We start from the raw sequence: 21,545 nt of genomic DNA, 5'->3' as shown, positions 1-21,545 counted from the left end.
ATCTCTATTTGCAGATGATATGATCTTATACACAGAAAATCCCAAAGAATCCACAAGAAAACTACTGGAACTAATAGAAGATTTCAGCAAAGTTTCAAGATACAAGACAAATATACAAAAATCAGTTGGATTCCTCTACACCAACAAAGAGAACTTCGAAGAGGAAATCACCAAATCAATACTATTTACAACAGCCCCCAAGAAGATAAAATACTTAGGAATAAATCTAATCAGAGATGTAAAAGACCTATACAATGAAAACTGCAAGACACTACTGCAAGAAACCAAAAGAGACCTGAATAAGTGAAAAAACATACCTTACTGATGGGTAGGAAGACTGAACACTGTGAAAATGTCAATTCTACCCAAGCGATCTAGATACAAAATGCAATCCTGATGCAAATTCCAGTGGCATTTTTTAATGAGATAGATAAACAAATCACCAGCTTCTTATGGAAAGAGAAGAGGCCCCGGATAAGTAAAGTATTACTGAAAAAGAAGAACAAAGTGGGAGTTCTCACACTATGTGATTTTAGAACCTATTATACCATCACGGTAGTCAAAACAGCCTGATACTGGTACAACAGATACACAGACCAATGGAACAGAATCAAGAATCCGGATGTAAACTTATCCACCTATGAGCAGCTAATATTTTACAAAAGTCCCAAAGTCCGTTAATTGGGAAAAAGACGGTTTCTTTAACAAATGGTGCTGACATAACTGGATATCCATCTGCAAAAAACTGAAATAAGACCCATACCTCACACTATGCGCAAAAACTAACTCAAAATGGACCAAAGACCTAAATAGAAAATCGAAAACAATAAAGATCATGGGGAAAAAAAACAGGGATAATGCGAGGAGCCCTAATACATGGCAGAAACAGAATACGAACCATAAGTAACAATGCACAAACACGAAAAGAGAAACTAAATAACTGGGAGCTCCTAAAAATCAAACACTTATGCTCATCAAGACTTCACCAAAAGAGTTAAAAGACAACCTACAGACTGGGAAAAAAATTTTGGCTGTGAGAAATCTGATCAGTGTCTAATCTCTAAAATCTACAAGATACTGCAAAACTTCAACAACAAAAAGACAAATAACTCAATTAAAAAATGGGCAAAGGATATGAACAGGTACTTCACTGAAGATGACATTCAGGTGGCTAACAGACACATGAGGAAATGCTCACGATCATTAGCCATTAGAGAAATGCAAATCAAAACTACAGTGAGATACCATCTCACCCCAACAAGGCTAGCATTAATCCTAAAAACACAAATACATGCTATAGAGGTTGTGGAGAGACTGGAACACTTACACACTGTTGGTGGGAATGTAAAATGGTACAACCACTTTGGAAATAGATTTGGCACTTCCTTAAAAAGCTAGAAATAAGAGTACCATATGATCCAGAAATCCCACTCCTTGGAATACATCCTAGAGAAATAAGAGCTGTCACATGAATAGATATATGCACACCCATGTTCACTGCAGCACTGTTCACGTTAGCAAAAAATGGAAACAACCTAGGTGCCCATCAATGGACGAATGGATAAACAAATTATGGTATATTCACACAAGGGACTACTACCCAACAGTAAAGAATAACAATGAATCCGTGAAACACAATATGGAGGAATCTGGAAGGCATTATGCTGACTGAATTTAGTCAGTAACAAAAGGACAAATATTGTATAAGACCACTATTATAAGAACTCAAGGCTTAAACACAGAAGAAAACATTCTTTAATGGTTCTGAGGGTGGGGAGGGAGAGAGACGGGTATTCACTAACTAGATAGTAGACAAGAATTATCTTAGGTGAAGGGAAGGACAACACACACTACACACTAAGAAGTTTCCTCAATACAACCAAACACTTCAAGGAACAGAGTAGCAGGGATGAGGGTCTAGGGACATGGTTTCAGGGGACATACAGGTCAATTGTCATAACAAAGTTTATTAAGAAAATGTTCTGTATCCCACTTTGGTGAGTGGCATCTGGGATCCTGAAAGCTAGCAAGTGGCCATCTAAGATACATCAATTGGTCCCAACCAACCTGGAGCAAAGGAGAATAAGGAACAGCAAAGACACAAGGAAAAAATTAGCCCAAGAGACAGAAAGGGCCACATAAACCAGAGACTCCATCAGCCTGAGAACAGAAGACTAGATGGTGCCTGGCTACCACCAATGACTGCCCTGACAGGCAACAAAACAGAGTCCCTGATGGGGCAGGAGAAAAGTGGGGTGCAGAACTCAAATTCTACTGAAAAGACCAGACTGGACTCTCTGTTAGCCCAGAACTGAAACCATTCCCAAAGCCAACTATTCAGACATACATTAGACCAGACTATAAGACATAAAATGATACTCATGAAAAGTGTGCTTCTTAGCTCAAGTAGATACATGAGACTAAATGGGCAGCTCCTCTCCGGAGGTGAGATGAGAAGGCAGAGAGGGTCAGGAGCTGGTTGAATAGACACGGGAAATCCAGGGTGGAAAGGAGGAATGTGCTGTCACAGTATTGGGAGAGCAACTACGGTCATATAGCAATGTATGTATAAATATCTGTATGAGAAACTGACTTGAAATGTAAAGTTTCACTTAAAGCACAATAAAAAAAAAAAAAGACAAGCACTTTAGTAGTGGTGTACAATGCGGTATCATAGGAATACAGAGCAGTGAACCTTCCTGAAAGTTTCAGGTGGGGTTCCCAGAGGGCTTGCTTGAAGAACTAAGACCTAAAGAGTGAGCAAAGTTTAGCAAGGAGAAAAAGATCCCAAGCTCCAGAAACAGGCTGCCTAAGTCTGAATCCATAAATGAGCTGAACAAATTACTTACCCTCTCTAAGCCTGTTTAATCCCTTAACTGGGGACAGTGAATTAAATAAATTAAGGAAAGTAAAGTGCTTATACATTATATAGTAAATTTCAAGTGCTCAAATGTAAGAATTAGGGATAGCATATTCAAAGGTCTTGAGGGAAGAAACAAAATATCAGAGACCTAAGCAACTACATGTGGCTGAACTATAAAGTGACAAGAGGAAACCAAGAGGTAAGTAAGAACCAGGTAAGTAAGGGTCAGATCAGGAAAAATCTTAAGTGTTTCATTAAGGAGGCTGTCGCTATCCCAGACACAATGCACAAGCATTAAAGAAGTTTTTAAGAATTACAGGACAGCATAAGTATTGTATTTAACAAAATATATACTACCCTAGCTCTTGTATAGAGAATACATTAGACAGGGGAGAATCCAACTGGAAGTAGAATCCAGTTAGGAGGTGGTTGCTGTAGGTCAGACATGTTGAGTTTGAAGAAGCTGTGAGGTAATCAAGTGAACATGTCCAGTAGACACTTGTATATACCAGTGTGAGTTCAGAGGAGAAAATGGCTAGGATACAGATGTGTGAGTAATCTATATAAATGATGGCAATTTAAACTCCAAGAGTAGATGAAATTTTCCACAGGGATAAGTATAGAATCCCTAGAAAATATTTCACCTCGTATGTCAATACTAGTGGGTAAGGATAAAAAAAAACCCGTGCTCAGAGTGTCTCATCTCAAAGACGACAGGCCAAATGGGAAAAAGACACCAAATTATCTGCAAAACATAAAACACTCACATACCCACATATACACAAGTGTAAAACTTTCTCCCACCAGAATTTCCTTTTGAAAAAAAAAAAGATAAATTAGTGCGTTCATTCATTTTTTGAAAAGTCTTAGGTGTACAAAAAAGTAGATGTAGAATTCTGAAAAACTAAAGCAATGAATAAAAGTCAGAGAAAACCTAATGATGTTAAGAATGAAGTAACTAGGAAATGTTAACTCTGGGCAACCAAATGCAAAGTTTATCAAAATTCCTAGTTTCATATTCCAAGTTTTCTAAAATGGAAAAACACTTCAGTTAAAGCTACTTTTAATATCTTCTAGTTTCTGTTGGATACTGCTTAAAATAGGAGCTGGGCAAAAGTAGGGTATCACAGGAGGAAAATGGTGGAGCAGGATTTTCTCCCAGGTCTGCCTAAATATCCAGTCTAGGCTCCTAATGCGTACTACTACTGTGTACTGTACTAAAACCAGAGTTCCACCCACATCAAATCCCACTGCCCCACTCTTATCTCACGTCAGCCTAGTACATTTCCACACCTGTCCATTTTTGTTCTCTATCCCCCAAAGCCACCACTCGTCTGTCCATATGTCAGACATACTGTGTGGCTTGCATGTTGCTGTGATGCTGAAAGCTATGCCACTGTTATTTCAAATACCAGCAGGGTCACCCATGGTGGACAGGTTTCAGCAGTGTCCAGACTAAGACAGACTAGGAAGAAGGACCTGGTGATCTATTTAATTAAAAAAAAAAAAAAAAGGCCAGTGAAAACCTTATGAATAACAGTAGAACACTGTCTGATAACAGTGCCAGAAGATGAGCCCCTCAGGTTGGAAGGCACTCAAAATATAACTGGGGAAGAGTTGCCTCCTCAAAGTAGGGTCAATCTTTAACAACCTGGATAGAGTAAACCTTTTGGGATCTTCATTTGCTGATGTGGCATGACTCAAAATGAGAGGAAACAGATGCAAACGTCCATTAAAAACAGGAACAGAACTATGAATCTAGGAAAATTGGAAGTCATCAAAAATGAAATGGAACACATAAAGATCAATATCCTAGGCATTAGTGAGCTGAAATGGGCTGGTATTGGCCATCTGTATCAGGCAATCATATGGCCTACTATGCCAGGAATGAAAAATTGAAGAGCAATGGTGTAGCATTCATTGTCAAAAAGAACATTTCAAGAGCTATCCTGAAGTATATAATGCTGTCAGTGGTAGGATAATACCCGTACGTTTACAAGGAAGATCAGTTAATACATTATTCATATTTATGTACCAATCACTAATGCCAAAGATGAAGAAATTTGAAGATTTTTACCAACTTCTGCAGTCTGAAATTGATCAAACACATGATCAAGATGCACTGATAATTACTGGTGATTGCAATGAGAAACTTGGAAAAAAAGAAGGATCAATAGTTGGAAAATATGGCCTTGGTTATAGAAACAGTGCTGGTGATTGCATGATAGAATTCTGCAAGATCAACGATACCTTTTTCAACAACATAAATACCTTTTTTCAACAACATAAATGGTGACTATACAAGTGGACTTCACCAGATGGAATAAACTAGAATCAAATCGACTACATTTGTAGAAAGAGACGATGGACAAGCACACTGCAGAACAGACCATCAGTTGCTCATATGCAAGTTCAAGCTGAAAATTAAAAAAAGTCCATGAGAGTCAAAGTACAACCTTGAGAATATCCCACCTGAATTTAGAGATCATCTTAAGAATAGTTTTGATGCACTGAACACTAATGACTCAAGACCAGATGAGTTGTGGGATGACATCCAAAACATCATACATCAAGGACATCATACATGAGTAAAGTAAAAGGTCATCAAAAAGACAGGAAAGAAAGAAAAGACCAAAACAGATATCAGAAGAGACTCTGAAACTTGCTCATGAACATAGAGTAGCTAAAGAAAATGGAAGAAATGATGAAGTAAAAGTTGAACAGAAGATTTCAAAGGGCAGCTCCAGAAGACAAAGTATTATAATGAAATGTGCAAAGACCTGGAGTTAGAAAACCAAAAGAGAATAACACCTTTCGCATTTCTCAAGCTGAAAGAACTGAAGAAAAACTTCAAGTCTCCAGTTGCAAATTCTAAAGGAGTCTCTGGGCAAAATATTGAACAACACAGGTAGCACCAAAAGAAGATGAAGGAATACACAGAGTCACTGTACCAAAAAGAATTGGTTGATGTTCAACTATTTAGGAGGTAGCATATGATCTAGAACCGACGGCAATGAAGGAAGAAGTTCAAGCTGTACAGAAGACACTGGCGAAAAACAAGGCTCCAGGAATATATGGAATATCAACTGAGATGTTTCAACAAGCAGATACAATGCTGGAAGCACTCACTTGTCTATGTCAAGAAATTTGGCAGACAGGTACCTGGCCAACAGACTGGAAGAGATCCATATTTGTGACCATTCCAAAGAAACGTCATCCAACAGAATGCAGAAATTATCCAACAATATCATTAATATCACACACAAGTAAAATTTTGCTGAATATAATTCAAGTGGTTACAGCAGTACATCAACAGGGAACCATCAAAAATTCAAGGTGGATTCAGAAAAGGACATGGAACAAGCGATATTATTGCTGATATGAGATGGATCTTGGCTGAAAGCAGAGAATACCAGAAAAATGTTTACCTGTGCTTTATTGACTATGCAAAGGCATTCAACTGTGTGGATCATAACAAATTATGGACAACATTGGGAAGAATGGGAATTCCAGAACACTTAATTGTGCTCATGAGGACCCTGTACATAGATCAAGAGGTGTCCTTCAAATAGTACAAGGGGATACTGTGTGGTTTGAAATCAGGAAAAGTGTTTGTGTCAGGGTTGTATCCTTTCACCATACTTATTCAATCTGTATGCTGAGAAAATAATCCAAGAACCTGGACTATATGAAGAAGAACAAGGCATCAGGACTGGAGGAAGACTCATTAACAACCTGCAATATGCAGATGACGCAACCTTGTTTGCCGAAAGTGAAGAGGACTTGAAGCACTTACTGATGAAGATCAAAGACCACAGCCTACAGTATGGATTGCACCTCAACATAAAGAAAACAAAAATCCTCACAACTACACCAATAAGCAACATCATGATAAACAGAAAAAATAGTGAAGTTGTCAAGGATTTCATTTTACTGGGATCTGCAATCAAGCCCATGGAAGTAGCAGTGAAGAAGCAATGAGAGGGAGGAGCAGGGAGGGAAAAATACTAACTAGATGATAGATAAGTAGTAACTTTGGTGACGGTTAAGACAGTACACAATACTGGGGAAATCAGCACAATTTGACCAAGGCAAGGTCATGGGAGCTTCATAGACAAATTCAAACTCCCTGAGGGATTCGAATTACTGGGCTGAGGACTGGGGGCAATGGTCTCAGAGGACATCCAGCTCAATTGACATAACATAATTTATAAAGAAAATGTTTTGCGTCTACTTTGGTGAGTTGCGTCTGGGGTCTTAAAAGCCTGTGAGTAGCCGTCTAAGATACTCCACTGGTCTCACCCCATCTGGAGCAAGGGAGAATGAAGAAAACCAAGGACACAAGGGAAAGATTAGTCTAATGGACTAATGGACTGCAACTACCACAGCTTCCACCAGTTGAGTCCAGCACAACTAGATGGTGCCCGGCTACCACCACCGATTGCTCTGACAGGGATCGCAATAGAGGATTCAGGACAGAGATGGAGAAAAATGTTGAACAAAATTCTAACTCACAAAAAAAAGACCAGACTTACTTATCTGACAGAAAATGGAGAAACCCTAAGAGCAAGGCCCCCGGACACCCTTCTCACTCAGTACTGAAGTCACTCCTGAGTTCTCCCTTCAGCCAAAGATTACACAGGTCTACAAAACAAATAATACACGTACGTAGCTCAACCATGTATATGAGACTAACTAAGCACACCAGCCTAGGGGCAAGGACGAGAAGGCAGGAGGGGGCAGAAAAGCTGGTAACGAGGAACCCAAGGTTGAGAAGGGGAGAGTGTCAACACGTTGCAGGGTTGACAACCAATGTCACAAAACAGTACGTGTACTGTTTAATGAGAAACTAATTTGCTCTGTAAACCTTCATCTTAATTAAAAAAAAAAAATCAAATGACATATTGCACTGGGGAAACCTGCTGCAAAAGACCCCTACAAAGCATTAAGAAGCAAAGATATCACTTTGAGGACTAAGGTGCACCTAACCCAAGTCACTGTATTTTCAACTGTCTCATATGCAAGGGAAAGTTGGAAAATAAATAAGGAAGACCGAAGGATTGATGCCTTTGAATTATGGTGTTGGCAAAGAATATTGACTATACCATGGATCGTCAGAAGAAAGAACAAATCTGTGTTGGAAGTACAGCCAGAATGCTCATTAGAAGTGAGGATGGTGAGAATTCATCTCACTTACTTTAGACATGTTATCAGGAGGGACCAGTCCCCGGAGGAGGACATCATGCTTGGTAAAGTAGAGGGTCAGCAAAAGAGAGAAAGACCCTCAACGAGACGGACTGAAATAGTGGCTGCAACAATGGGTTCAAACAGCAACAACTGTAAGCGTGGCGCAAGACCGAGCAGTGTTTTCACTCTGTTGCACATAGAATCATTAACAGCGGAACTGACTCAACAGCACCTAACAAAAACAATATCCCCCGAATACTCTATTGGTCTCTACTAGCATGTCTGTAGTAGTGGTTACAGCTTATTATTATCTCTTTCTAGCTAAGTTCTACCTGAAATAACCAAGTCCTACAAGAGAAGTTGCTAAAAAGGACAGAGAGAAAATGCCAATTGTAAGCAGGAAATAACCTTCTCCTTGCTTCCTCCACTGTCTTATGGTGAAAATGTTTCACATGGAGCCCAAGTTAGAACGTGATAAAATGGACCCAAACAAATAAAGCTGTTTCAGAAGAACGGAGGGATATGGAACTGCTCAATTAAAGAAACAAGATGTGGTCTATACTACATTAGATCTGAATCTAGTTCTAGGATGTCTGCAAAAAATCTGTAATCATGACGAATAATTCTAATGATCCTAGTTCCAAATTAGTTATTAATAAAAAAGAGTTCGCCATCATATGAACTTTGTAAGTTTTAGGGGATGGTTAATTTACCAACAAGATATTAATTTTACTAATTCATCAGTAACATTAAGTGCTACTATATGTCACCACCACCCATCTATTAGTTTGTCAGACCATGGTGGCTTGTGTGTTGCTATGATGCTCGAAGCTATGTCAATGGTATTTCAAATACTAGGAGGGTCACCCATGGTAGACAGGTTTCAGCAGAGCTTCCAGACTAAGACAGACCAGGAAGAAAGGCCTGGTGATCTACTTCCAAAAATCAGCCAGTGAAAACCTTACGGGTCACAACAGAACATTGTCCTACTTGCTTGCTTTGGACCCATCATCAGAAGGGAGCAATCGCTAGAGCAGAACATCATGTTTGGTGAAGTAGAGGGCCAACGAGAGCATGAGAGACCCTCAGTGACACAAACTGGTACAACAGTGGTAACAATGGACTCGAACATGCTGGAGATTGTGAGGATGACGCAGGACCATCCAATGTTTTGTTCTGTTGTACATAAGGTCACCAAGAGTTGGAGTCCACTCAGTGGCAGCTAACAACAAAAATATGTAAAATAAGGGGTTGATACAGTTAAGATTAACTAACCTTTTCTTTTATCTGCCATGATGACTTTCCATCTGGATACTTCCTTTTCCCCCACTGCAGTATGACCATTCCACGAGACTGAAGCAGACTGCCACACACATCCCTCATTAACCTGGACACACAGGAGAGCTGGCATAAACTGAAGCCATCAAGAAAGCCTGCAATATGCTGCAGGACCTCAAAAGGAAGACTACTCAGATGGTCACTATGTAATCCCAACACACAGTGTCTAGCAGGTTCTACTAATACTGTAGATATGCATGGCTGAATTCCAAATGACCTCAAATGGCGGTCATGTATAATCTTTGCTCCTTGTGTTGATGGACAAAATCTACGCTGAGAATAGGTACAACCATAATAAGCTAAAGGACACCTCTGTTCCATCCAGCCATTGAGTCCAGCATGAATGTCACCGTGTACATTCTTAAAATGTGAAGAAAATTCTTTTCTTCTAAATAACTGTCCACAAACAAATGTAAACATTGAACGCTGCTTGGGTTGGTACCTAGCAACACATTCCAAAACTAAATCCAGCCCAAGTGTCTGAAACGGACTTGGATTTGAAAGCTGTGGGTTGGCATGATCACAAGCTGAAGCTGAAGCTATTTCCCCAACCATTGTATTTGTAGCTAATATTGCAGATGGAAGTGAAAAAGTCTGAGTCCCAAAGTCAATGTGATAAACATCAACCATGCGACTATCAGATATACCCCTCCCACCTGGAGAATCTCCTAGACAAAACAGTAATGCTGCTGTGATTAGATCTATTCCTTGGAGGCCCATGGGATCTTCTGCAACTTCCAAATCTGATGTATCCACTGCTTTATCTTCCTTCGGTTTGGACCAACATGAATTAGACAGAAATTTGAATGAATGAATACCAAAAGGCAAGACATTCATATCTCTCAAGTCCCCTAAGTCTACTTTTCTCTGACACAATTCTCCTTCATCTTCATCATTGGGCATAAGGATATGCTGCACTGTGCCATTAGGCAAAGGATTGGACGGTATTACTTCCCTAAGTTGTGCTGCTACTGAAAGCGAACTGGAAGGTTCTGAAGCGTCATCTGATGCCACACATTCTCCATTTGTTAAGTTAGTTTGCTTTGAATCACCATGTAAATTCTGATTCTGTACCTGTGTACATATATTTTCCAAAGGAAAGCCATTACAAAGAGCAGAAGTGCCATGAGAACGTGTATCCAAGTCACATAATACATCACTTGAACCATTTTGTTCAGGCTGGGCATTCTGATTTGTATCGTTGTGGTCAATTCCACCTACTACTCCTATCTCATAATCATAAAGAGGATCCTGGTCTTTTAAGTTTCTATCCTGTAAGCCTTCTCTGGTATTTTGCTCTTCATCTATTTCATTTTGGGATACACAAAGACTTGTACTTAACATGCCAATGTCTCTTGTGGCAGTATTTAGGATATCTAAAGCAGCAGCCAAACTTCTGGTTGTTTCTACAGTAGCCTGATAAAGTGCACCATAAGATTCTTCATGAACAGACACCAAGCCATTAGTATGTGGTACTTCTGGGACACTTGATTTCACTGAAATTTGTTCTCTAGCTTCTGATACTTTATCAGTTGTTTTTGACATCATGGTGGCTACTTTGAGAGATTCTAACAGCATCCTTTGGTCTTGAAGGGCCAAGGCCATATCTAATTGTGCCACTTCATCAACATCTCTGCTTAGATTTTCATATGATTTCCGGTCTGCATAACTAACTGGCCATCGGTTCCACTCCATAGTACAGCACACCACGCTTGCAGGACATGTTTCTAGATGTTCAGCAACTTTATTTCGGGCCATTGTAAACGGACATCCAAAGTCACTATTTAAACAAGGCACTCGTTCAAATGGACATAAAAGTCGATGTTCATCAGCTTTACAAGAATGGAAAACTGCTCCACAAACCAATGGGCAACCAATCAAGTCACAGGAAATCCCAGGCTCTGGTCGGGTCATGCACCGTCTGCTGACACAGTTCACGCAGTGTGAATGATGCAGCTCCTCCTCCATAATGGCCAGTCCAGCTCTAGTTGTTGAAATGGAAAAAGATAGGAAGTCAGGCAAAAAGTGGTCATTTGGAAAAACTGTTTAATAATAAACTGCTAATATATACTGGCTTCTTTTAGGGTAAAATATAAAAAATATAAAATAATCATAGCAATAAGTTTATTTTACATAAATCAATACATTTTGAAAGAACTTAAGCACTTCAATTCAAGTAACAACTTACTATTGTCATAAAGGTTCATTTTTATATACCATATAATAATATGCCTAAAAAAGCAAAGCTTTAAAACATAACACTTAAATTCTTGTCTCCTATGTAATGTATAAATTAATGACAAAACAAGGTAATGCTTATTTTAACAGATATTAGAGGCTTCTTTAACTTTTACCTTTTTTACTTTAACTGAACTGATTTTGATATACCCCACACTGCAGAGACCTTATCATATTCCTAAAAAAGAAATACCTGAACTCCATAAACAGACTTAACCAAAACTTTGCTGTTGTTGTTGTTGGCTGCCGTCGAGCTGATTCCAACTGGCTACCCCATGTGTGCAGAGTAAAACCACTCCATAGGGTTTCCGAAGCTGTGAACTTTCAGAAGCAGATCACCAGGCCTGTCTTCCGAGGAGCCTCTGGGTGGTTTTAAACCACCAGCCTTTCGGCTAGTACACAAGTGCTCAGCGGTGTGTGCTACCCAGGGATTCCTAAAACTTCAATAAAAGTTCTCTTTTTTCCATCCCCTCTAAATATATGAATTCATTTAAGATTTCATCTAATGATCTCTCCTTCTGCATATGCCTTAATAAATTCTATAACAAATCCACAGAATAAGTCTTAATTACAACATAAAGGGAATTTATCCAGAAAATACGAGTTCTACCTCAAGCTCTGCGGCTGTGGGCACACTTGTTTCTGAGGTCATAGTTTCCATTCATTCATTAAACACTCTGATACAACTACCATGCACTACTGTATTTGGTGTGGCGATATAAAGATTAGTAAGACAGGTTGCCTCCTCTCAAGGAGCTACAGTAGGAAGTCAAAGACAATAAAAGTCAAATTACACTATTACATGATCAGAACAACAGAAGTAAAACGGTAGCACAGAGAAAATAATAAGCAGTATGGGTAGGGGTTAGAGAAGAATTTACAGTAATCTTGAAAGATGAGAAGTCTGAAGTATGGAAGGGCAAGGCTGGTAAGGAAGGAAGGCATTCAATGGTGAAGTAACAGCACATGCAAACGCAGAACTGGCATGAATTGGCAAAACATGTTCAGCAAACCTCAACTTTCCTGGTATCATGGGATCACAAGGTAAAATGTAAGGTAGCTGTCCCTAAGAGATAAGACCAAATGGGAATGAGACTATTTACAATCTTACTGTTACTCTTAGGAGTTCAGACTTTAAGTAACTGGAAGTCACTGAGGATTTTAAGCAGAGAAATAGTATCTATCAAATATCATGAAAGTATACAGATACCTAATGGTCTTTCCTGGTTTAAAATCAGCTATTATAACTTCTATCAAGAAAAGTTTTACACCCAAAATAATGGAAAACATCAGCACAGTATGTTGATTTACTTTCGATTATTGAGCCTATTAAGTGTATTTTTTTCTATAACCTTTAACCTCCTTATTGGGTTGTTCTGATTAATAGTAAAACATATTTAAGACATTCTCATCTTAAAAAAATCTAAATACCATATAATATAGGGGAAGTCAGCAAAACTAGACCAAGGCAAAGCCACAGAAGCTTGCTAGACACATCCAAACACCCTGAGGTACTGAGTTACTGGGGCCGAGGGCTGGAGACCGTGGTCTCAGGGGATATCTAGGTCAACCTGCATAACATAGTACATAAAGAAAATTTTCTACTTCCTACTTTGATGAGTAATGTTTGGGGTCTTAAAATCTTGCAAGTGGCCATCTAAAATACATATATTGGTCCACCACGTTCACAGCAAAGAAGAATCAAGAAAACCAAAGACATAAGGAAAATATTAGTCCAAAGGACTAATGGACCACATGAACCACAGCCTCCACCAGCCTGAGCCTAGAAGAACTAGACGGTGCCCAGCTACCAATCACTCTGAAAGGGGTCATAATAGACGGTTCCATGCAAAGTGGGAGAAAAATGTAGAATAAAATTCAAATTCACAAAAAAAAAAAAAAAAAAAGGACTAACTTGTCTGACAGAGACTGGAGGAACCCTGAGACTACGGCCCCTGGATACCCTGCTAACTCAGAACTGAAACCACTCCCGAAGTCCACCTTTCAGCCAAAGATTAGACAGGCCTATAAAACAAACAATAACACATGAGGAATGTGCTTCTTCTTAGTTCAGTCAAGTATACGAGACCAAATGGGCAACACCTGACCAAAAGCAAAGATAAGAAGGCAGGAAGGGACAGGAAAACTAGACAAATGGACACGGAGAACTCGCGGTAGAAAGGGAAAGGGGGAGAGTGCCGACACATTGCGGGGATTGTAACCAATGCCACAAAACAATTTCTGCATAAAATTTTGAATGAGAAAACTAATTTGTACTGTACACTTTAATGTAAAATGCAATAAAAAAATTTAAAAACCTAAATAATAAACAATATCCCTCTTTTGGAAACCTGGTCGTGTAGTGGTTAAGAGCTATGGCTGCTAACCAAAAGGTCAGCAGTTCGAATCCACCAGATGCTCCTTGGAAATGCTATGGGGCAGTCCTACTCTGTCCTATAGGGTCGCTATGAGTCGGAATTGACTCGATGGCAACGGGCTTTTTGGGGGATCTCTCTTTTGCTACCTTTCTTTTTGCCTATTCAGTCAAGCTTTCAGAACACAAACAAACAAAAAAATCCTTCTAGCCTCCCACATATTCCTCAACCTTCTAATCTGGCTTTATATTTGCCACCACTCATTAAAACTGCTCTACCAAAAGGTTGCAGGTTGAACCCACCCAGCAGCTCCACGGGAGAAAGACCTGGTGATCCGTTTCTGTAAAGATTACAGCAAAGAAAACTCTAGGGGCAGTTCTATTCTACCACATAGGGTCGCTAGGAGTCAAAATCGACTCAATGGCACCTAACAACAACTGAGATTCTAAGCACTAAATCCAAAAGGCATTTTTTTTCCAGGCCCCATCTTCCTTGGCCACTATATTACTATATTGTTGATGTCTTAGGCTGGGTTCTCTAGAGAATTAAAACCAGTTAAGTATATAAATATATACAGACAGAGAGATTATATCAAGGAAACAGCTCACGCAACTGTAGACACTAGAACGTCTCAAGTGTGTGGATCAGGGTAGGGGCCTCTCCAGTCACACAGCCACAGAAGCTAACAAGCCCAAGATCAGCAGGTCGGAGAGCAGGGCTCCTGCTCACAGGCTGTGCAGATCGATGAATCCTAGGTTTGGCAGATAAGCTGACAGCTCAAGTCCTAAGAACAGGGGATGAGACGATAGGAAGCAGCCGCAGGATCCACAGAGAGCAAAAAGCCAGAACATCTGCTTATATTCAGATGCGGGCCACACCCCCAAGGAAACTCCCTTTCATCTGATTGGCTACTCACAGTATATTCAACCATGGGAGTGATTACCTTAAAACACTAAGAATCATGGCCCAGCCAAGTTGACACACAATCTTAACCATCACAGCTGACTAATCTTGATAGCGAAAGAATCTGATTCTTAACCTATTTTCTTCACCTCAGTGCATAAGAGATTGCTAGCTTCGACATATTTTTCCATAAATTCTATCTTGGTTACAGGTGGCTCACGTAAACTAATCACTCCCCAAAGAGCTATTTCTTTTTTCTCCAGCTGAGGCTTGACTTTCCTCAAACTAGAATAACAAAAGTCTGCCTAAATCATTATTATATAGCTTCTCTTGATAAGTAGAAAAGATCAGAGCTGATATTACGGCGTTCAATGATGTCAAGGAAAAAAACAAGGCACACATTCAATACCAAAACTATATTTTAAAATTGTGTTAAAAAGTATAAATTATGAGTTCAATACCTTCGGACACTTATCCCCATAAGTTTTAAAGTACAACATCTATAAATTAAAGAGACATGCTAAAAAAAAATCATAATCGAAGAAATGGAAGATTAATGACCACGAACACTAAATTAAGCAGACATCCAAAAAGAAACTTTAATAAGATTTTAGACCAATCTTACTGAGTGATTGTGAAAACAGCTGTAGCTTTCTTGTTTTGCAACAACTAAACTGAGTTCATCATGAAGTACATGCTGAAGGTTATAGGTTTGACTATTACTAAGAAAGAAACCTAAAAATACAAGCAGCTCTAACAAAAGTGACCACTGCTCTCAGAACTTGTAGGACACTTTACATCACTGTACACACCATCACATGACCACACTAGCCAGAACACATCTCAAAAACATCAAACATTGCTTAATTCAAAAGTGTTTAAAATAGCAACTATTCCAAACAACTCTGAGTTAAATGCAAAAACAACAGCAACAACTTTTAAAGGCAAAGGGAAAGTAGAGGGTTCTCAGGCTTCAAAATATACAGCTTCTTCCACATTGCTCCCTCTGAACAAGAAAAAAATTTTTTTTTTAAAAAAAGGGCACCCATAGCAAGTTCATAATATTAATTATTTACTGAATTAGACTTAGAAGAAAAAGGGAACACGACCTACCCATATTATGCTTCGTTACAGATCTCATTTCACTTATTAATTCTCATAACAACCCAGAGGAAATAAGGTTCAGAAAGGCCCAAAGTCATCTACCTAGTAAGTGGCAGAACCAGGATTTAAATCTGCATCTGAACAATGTATACGAATAATAACAGAGCTGTTTACTTATAAAAGTTTAAGACAACAAGGCAGTACTTCAGTAACTGGTGATCCAATTTTAAGATGTTATTTGAGGAATGAAGATTACAGAACTTTGTAGTTTATTCTAACATTTAATCACCCCTATGGTCAAAAGTCTTTTCGGTCCTTTCTAACTATAGTAGCACATTACTTTGCTGTGGATGTATGCATTTTAAACAATTTACATTTCTAGTGCTCAGTATAAACATACATTTGGAACTACATCATGAATTGAACAATTCTCAAAACAGCTATGCAAAAGAGAAATCAAATTCTCCCCAATCCATCCTTTTTTTAATCAAGATTACTATTATCAAATTAAATATGCCCTCATAAGGTATTTCACAATTGTTCATTAATCCCGTAAAACAAATTTAAAATGTCAATCCCTAATTTATCAGTTGAACAGTGACATGGCAGGCCTAGTAGAAACCATGTTGCTAATATTAAGGCTTCAAGTTTAAGATGAGTTTAATAAAACTTCATTATTTTTAAGTTTTTTTTTTAAATTCCCTTGATCAGAATCTTGACATTCCAAACAACATTTTTATTGTTACACATAAAGTTGAATTACTGGAAAAAATTTTATTAGACTAGAAAATATCTGTAAATGATTAAATGCTTTACAACAATTTAAATTTTCTCTAACAGAAGTTCTTTCCCAGTTCATACTCTGTGGTTGACAAGCGAGCTATAAGAACAGTTCTAAGACATGGTATTTTCTCATACAGTGAAATGAAGCCTTGTCATTTAAAGCTATCTCTAGACATAAATATACTGCCTTCAAAAAGCATTTCTTTCCTTCTCCAAATTCACTAAAATATGTAAGGAGGTAAATAAATAGAGGATTGCAAATAAACATTATTTTTAAATACTCTATAAAGAGCCACCAAAAATACTCAATGCAGGTTCCTGCCGCAGGGCTAATGTCTACCCCTGACTTCAACACAGTCTTCCCCGCTGCTCAGTTGCAGCCTCACACCCTTTATGGCTCAGTTTCAAAGTTACTTTTCCATATACCCCCAAAAGGCAAAGATTCCTGTTTATTACACGTTGCATTTCTGCATTTTTCCTTAGTAACTAGTCAAAACTCTAAGTAAGTCATTACCCGGTTTAACATCTATCTCCACAGTAAAACCATGAGTCCATGAAGGGCGGGGCCATGTCTGTCTGATTCATTCTTGTTTTCCTTTGCATTCAAAACTGCACCTCTGGAGCTCATTACGTTAAATACATAAATAAATGAAAGAATATAATACAAGCAAATAACCATCCGGATGTCAAAACGAATTGATTTTCTTGATTTCATGGAAAACAACATACTCCACGAAAAGGTACAACCTTATAGATCTAGCATTAAACAAAGTCAAAATTACTTCATTGTATCTGCTATAAGGTGCCCTGGTGGCACAGCAGCTAAGCGCTCGGCCACTAACCAAAAGGATGGCGGTTCAAACCCACCAGCTGCTCGGTGGGAGAAAGAGGTGGCAGTCAGCTTCTGTAAAGATTACAGCCTTGGAAACCCTGAGGGCAGTTCTACTCTGTCCTGTGGGGTCACTATCAGTCAGAATCGACTCAATGGCAACAGGTACAGGTAGCTGCTATAAAAAGTCAACTGTGCGCAAACATTTCTTAAGTACCTAAGATGTATGTTCCAGATATGGAGAAAGATAAATCACTTAGCAAAGAGCAAATCAAAGAAAGTTAATTTCAATCTTCCATTGTTTTAAAATCTTTAAACAAATTTAAAAAAGGCATAGGAAAAGTTTACCTTTATGTTGTTCCACTATTTTAACTCCTTCATCAATCCTATGGGCTGGTTACTGAGAAAAGCTGAATATAGGGACATCGGTTCAAGAAGAAAGGCAAGGTGTCTGCACAACTGCAGATGCCTGAACAGGGAACAGGGTGAGGGAAAAAAGCTCGAAATAGGAAGTGGCATCAGCCTACTGCTTAGTATTACCATTAATATGGTATTAGATGAAACAGAATTCTATTTAAATACAGTAAAATGTTGCTACATTGCAAGCCTGATTACGGAACTATGGACAGATTTGTTCAATCAGTTAACCATTAGTACAGAGACTACAGTGGAAATTTCAAATTTAGCAAAAAGTTATAAGCTCCTCAAGGGCAAGGCTCGTCCTTCTTCTTCTTCATATAGTCGGAGGTACTAGTGCATACTAAATACAAACACTTGCTGACTGATTTGCTGATCAGGTGTACTCAGTTTTAAAGACCATAATAATCTGTAATCTCGGTTGGACATCTTATCTCACTTGTTTTTTTTTTTTTTTAAAAAAAAAAAGAGGCTGGCTAGACAAGATTGAAAATCCACTATTAATTTAAATGCCCAACTTAAAGCACATGCCCTACTGTGATGGAGTCCAAAATGACTAAATGGGTTATATATGTGTGTTGTCTTTTTATTACACTTTGGTGCTGACTTTTTAATTTATAGAATGAATGACCTAGTTATATAGAAAAATTTTCAAGTTTTTAACCACTCCAGATATAATCAAAACATACATCTTCCATTTCTAAATATGATTGAGTAGCTTATTCCAAAGTGAAAGTTTCAACTACTTGCAATGTCTCCACTGAATAAACAATGAAAGTATTAGGAATTTACATCAGAAATTGAAATAATACTGGTGAACATGAGATATTCAGACTAGAACCTATTTGAGTTGATAAATAAAAATAGTTCACCCAAATGGTGGAACTCAGCATATTAAAACAGGCAGCATGACATGGGGGAATGGGCTTCCAAGGAATCTCGGCTTTGTGACCTTGAGGCAATTATTCTACTCTGAAAACAATCCAGAACTCTACAAAGGTTGATAATAATCATGTGTGTGCCCAACAGGATGCAAACATGTAGTCTTTGTAAAACAGATGTACTTCGCTTTACACAACAGCCATATTTACATATATAAACTATATACTTGTATATATATAATTATTTTTAACATCAGATCATTTAAACTTATAAAGCTAATCAAAAGCAATCATATGGGGAACTATCTAATGCAAATGTTGTCAGCGGCCATAGGAGTTGGCCCCGACTCATGGTGATCCCATGCATAACAGGATTCGACCACTGTGCTCCAGAGGGTTTTCACTAGCTGATTTTCAGAAGCAGATTACCAGGCCTTCCTTCCTACTCTGTCTTAGCCTGGAAGCTCCACTGAAACCTGTTCAGCATCACAGCAATGTGCACGGCTCCACTGACAGACAGTGGTGACTGTGCGTGAGGCGCACTGGCTGGGAATTGAATCCGTGTCTCCCACATGGAGGGGGCAAGAATTCTACCACTGAACCACCACCACCTTCATTAAACCAAAACGAAATCAAACCTAATACCATCGAGTTGATTCCAACTCATAGTGACCCTACAGGATAGTGTAGAACTGTCCCATAGGGATTCTAAGGCTGTAAATCTTTATGGAAGCAGACTGCCACATCTTTCTATCCTGGAGCGGTTGGTGGGTTTGAGCCACCAACCTTCTGGTTAGCGGCCGAGCACTTTAACCACTGTGCCACCAGGGCTCCTCTGCCTTCATTATCCATCCTTAAAAATAAATTTTAAAAAAGGCATACTTTTTTTGTAAAAAGATTTTCACAGACTGGATTTTAAGTGAGGCATACTTGTCTGTATTGTGTAGCTGCAGACAATATAAAAGCCCCTAGGCCAAGATCAATCTCACCTATTCCATCAAACTTAATTTGAAATTAAATAGTATTTTATATAGCCTTTTCACTCAAGACTTTAACATCAAAGAATTCTATGAATACAATGTCATTCCATAGCATGTACTAACTCCTTTTATCCAAAGACTTACCCAAAATCATACAGAATAGTATATGGCTTATCCCATTAAAACTGCTACATTTTGGTAACACATTGTATTAATTACTGAACATACATTAATCAGTGTCTACTTTGGTGACCTTAAAGTATCTAACTATATTACATTATCTCAAAATATTAACAATCTATATATTACTGCTTTTCAATGGTATATTTTATTGAACCATTTTATATTGTTTAAAAAAAAAAGTTTCCAATGCTAGACATGGAGAAATACTGGATTAAAATTAAATATCTACTACAGTTGGAATATATAAAAATTCACCTTGATCTGAAACTGCAGCTCTTTTTTAACACTCACAAAACTCCACCCACTAACATTTCCAGAATCACAAAAGGCTAATGTCAACACATTAAAGTACCAAGTGAAAACAAATTTGCAATTTTAAAACTAGCAAAACATGTTATCCCCAGTTAAACTTCTGTAGTAAGAAACAGTGACTAAGTATAAAAAAAGAGTGATTCAGCAAAAACTGCATACTGAAAGGTTTACCCTGAGAAAAATTCTAAGGCATATTTTAAGTTACATTTTTCCTTTTCCCATGTCAACAACTGTACTGCTTCGGAAAATCTTAACAGATAGGACCAAACACAAAAACTCTGTTAACATAATTTACTACGTCTCTAAAGGACGCAACACTGCAATGAAGTCTAGCAAACGGAAATTAAAGTTTAGAAAGTTTGGGCTTTAGTATTTAAAGAGTTTTCAGTTAATCTACACTGATATCAGAATGCCCATAAATAACTTCATCTTGGATCAGAGTCAACAAAGTAATTATGGAATAAAAGGTCAATTCCTTCCCAAGCATCTTCTCTCTGGAACTTACGACAGGGCTCAGAAAGAAACACAAAGGGGGGGGGGTTGGGGGGAGTACTGGAACCATGGTAAACACATACTGTTTTGCCTGTCTCTATACTTCCAAATCCACGTATTTCAAAAAACGAGATTACTTTCCATCCAATTTGCACTATACGTCCCCCTTCCATGCAACGTACTTCCAAGGAGGAGTACACACATAACGTGGAAATGATCATATTCCCCAGATCTGAAAAATCAGTAAGTTTCCCTTTAATAAGGACTGTGGCCGAGACTAAGATCCTCTCACTTCCATGAATGGAAAAGTTATCGACTTCGCTCATCCCGTGGAGATAGCTGATGATGCCTCCCAGACTTACTTTAACCCGTCTGTCCCCCAAAACCCAAGCTTCTAAAAGGCCAAGGAACGAGAAGCCGGGCTTTTGAGGTTCTTAGGGTTCCCCAAGTTTAACTTACCCTTCACCCACTCACTCCAACACACAGACATTCAAACTGGGATGACACGGAGGTCGATGTCCCCGGCGTTTGGGTCGCCATTTGCTGACTGCCTCAACGGCTGGCCAGGTAGGAGGACCGGCGCGGGCACTGCGACCGCCCTCTCGGCGCGCCGGATCGGCCGGCCGGGGATAGCGCGGCCCGCCCGGGCCGTGATTACTG

The 21,545-nt window shown here is 38.8% G+C and overlaps 1 protein-coding gene across 2 annotated transcripts in view; it reads right to left on the bottom strand.

Moving 5' to 3' along the window:
- The window catches only part of FBXO30 (F-box protein 30), a 28,128-nt gene extending 6,684 nt beyond the window's left edge, over window positions 1-21,444 (bottom strand). Inside the window, exons 1-2 of one of the 2 annotated variants that reach the window (XM_023729306.1) lie at window positions 21,345-21,444; window positions 9,326-11,372 (exon numbers count right to left, since the gene is read on the bottom strand). In XM_023729306.1, coding sequence (XP_023585074.1) covers window positions 9,326-11,356 — 2,031 coding nt within the window. In that variant the 5' untranslated portion in view covers window positions 11,357-11,372; window positions 21,345-21,444. Of the gene's footprint in view, window positions 1-9,325; window positions 11,373-17,968; window positions 19,336-21,344 lie in introns of those variants that run through there. The other variant, XM_004368850.2, reaches the window with a different exon arrangement.
- Window positions 21,445-21,545: the final 101 nt, after the last annotated feature.

Source organism: Trichechus manatus, unplaced genomic scaffold (assembly GCF_000243295.1).
Source record: "Trichechus manatus latirostris isolate Lorelei unplaced genomic scaffold, TriManLat1.0 scaffold00002, whole genome shotgun sequence".
NCBI classification, from domain to species: Eukaryota; Metazoa; Chordata; class Mammalia; order Sirenia; family Trichechidae; genus Trichechus; species Trichechus manatus.
This window is presented reverse-complemented; position numbering and strand designations above follow the sequence as displayed.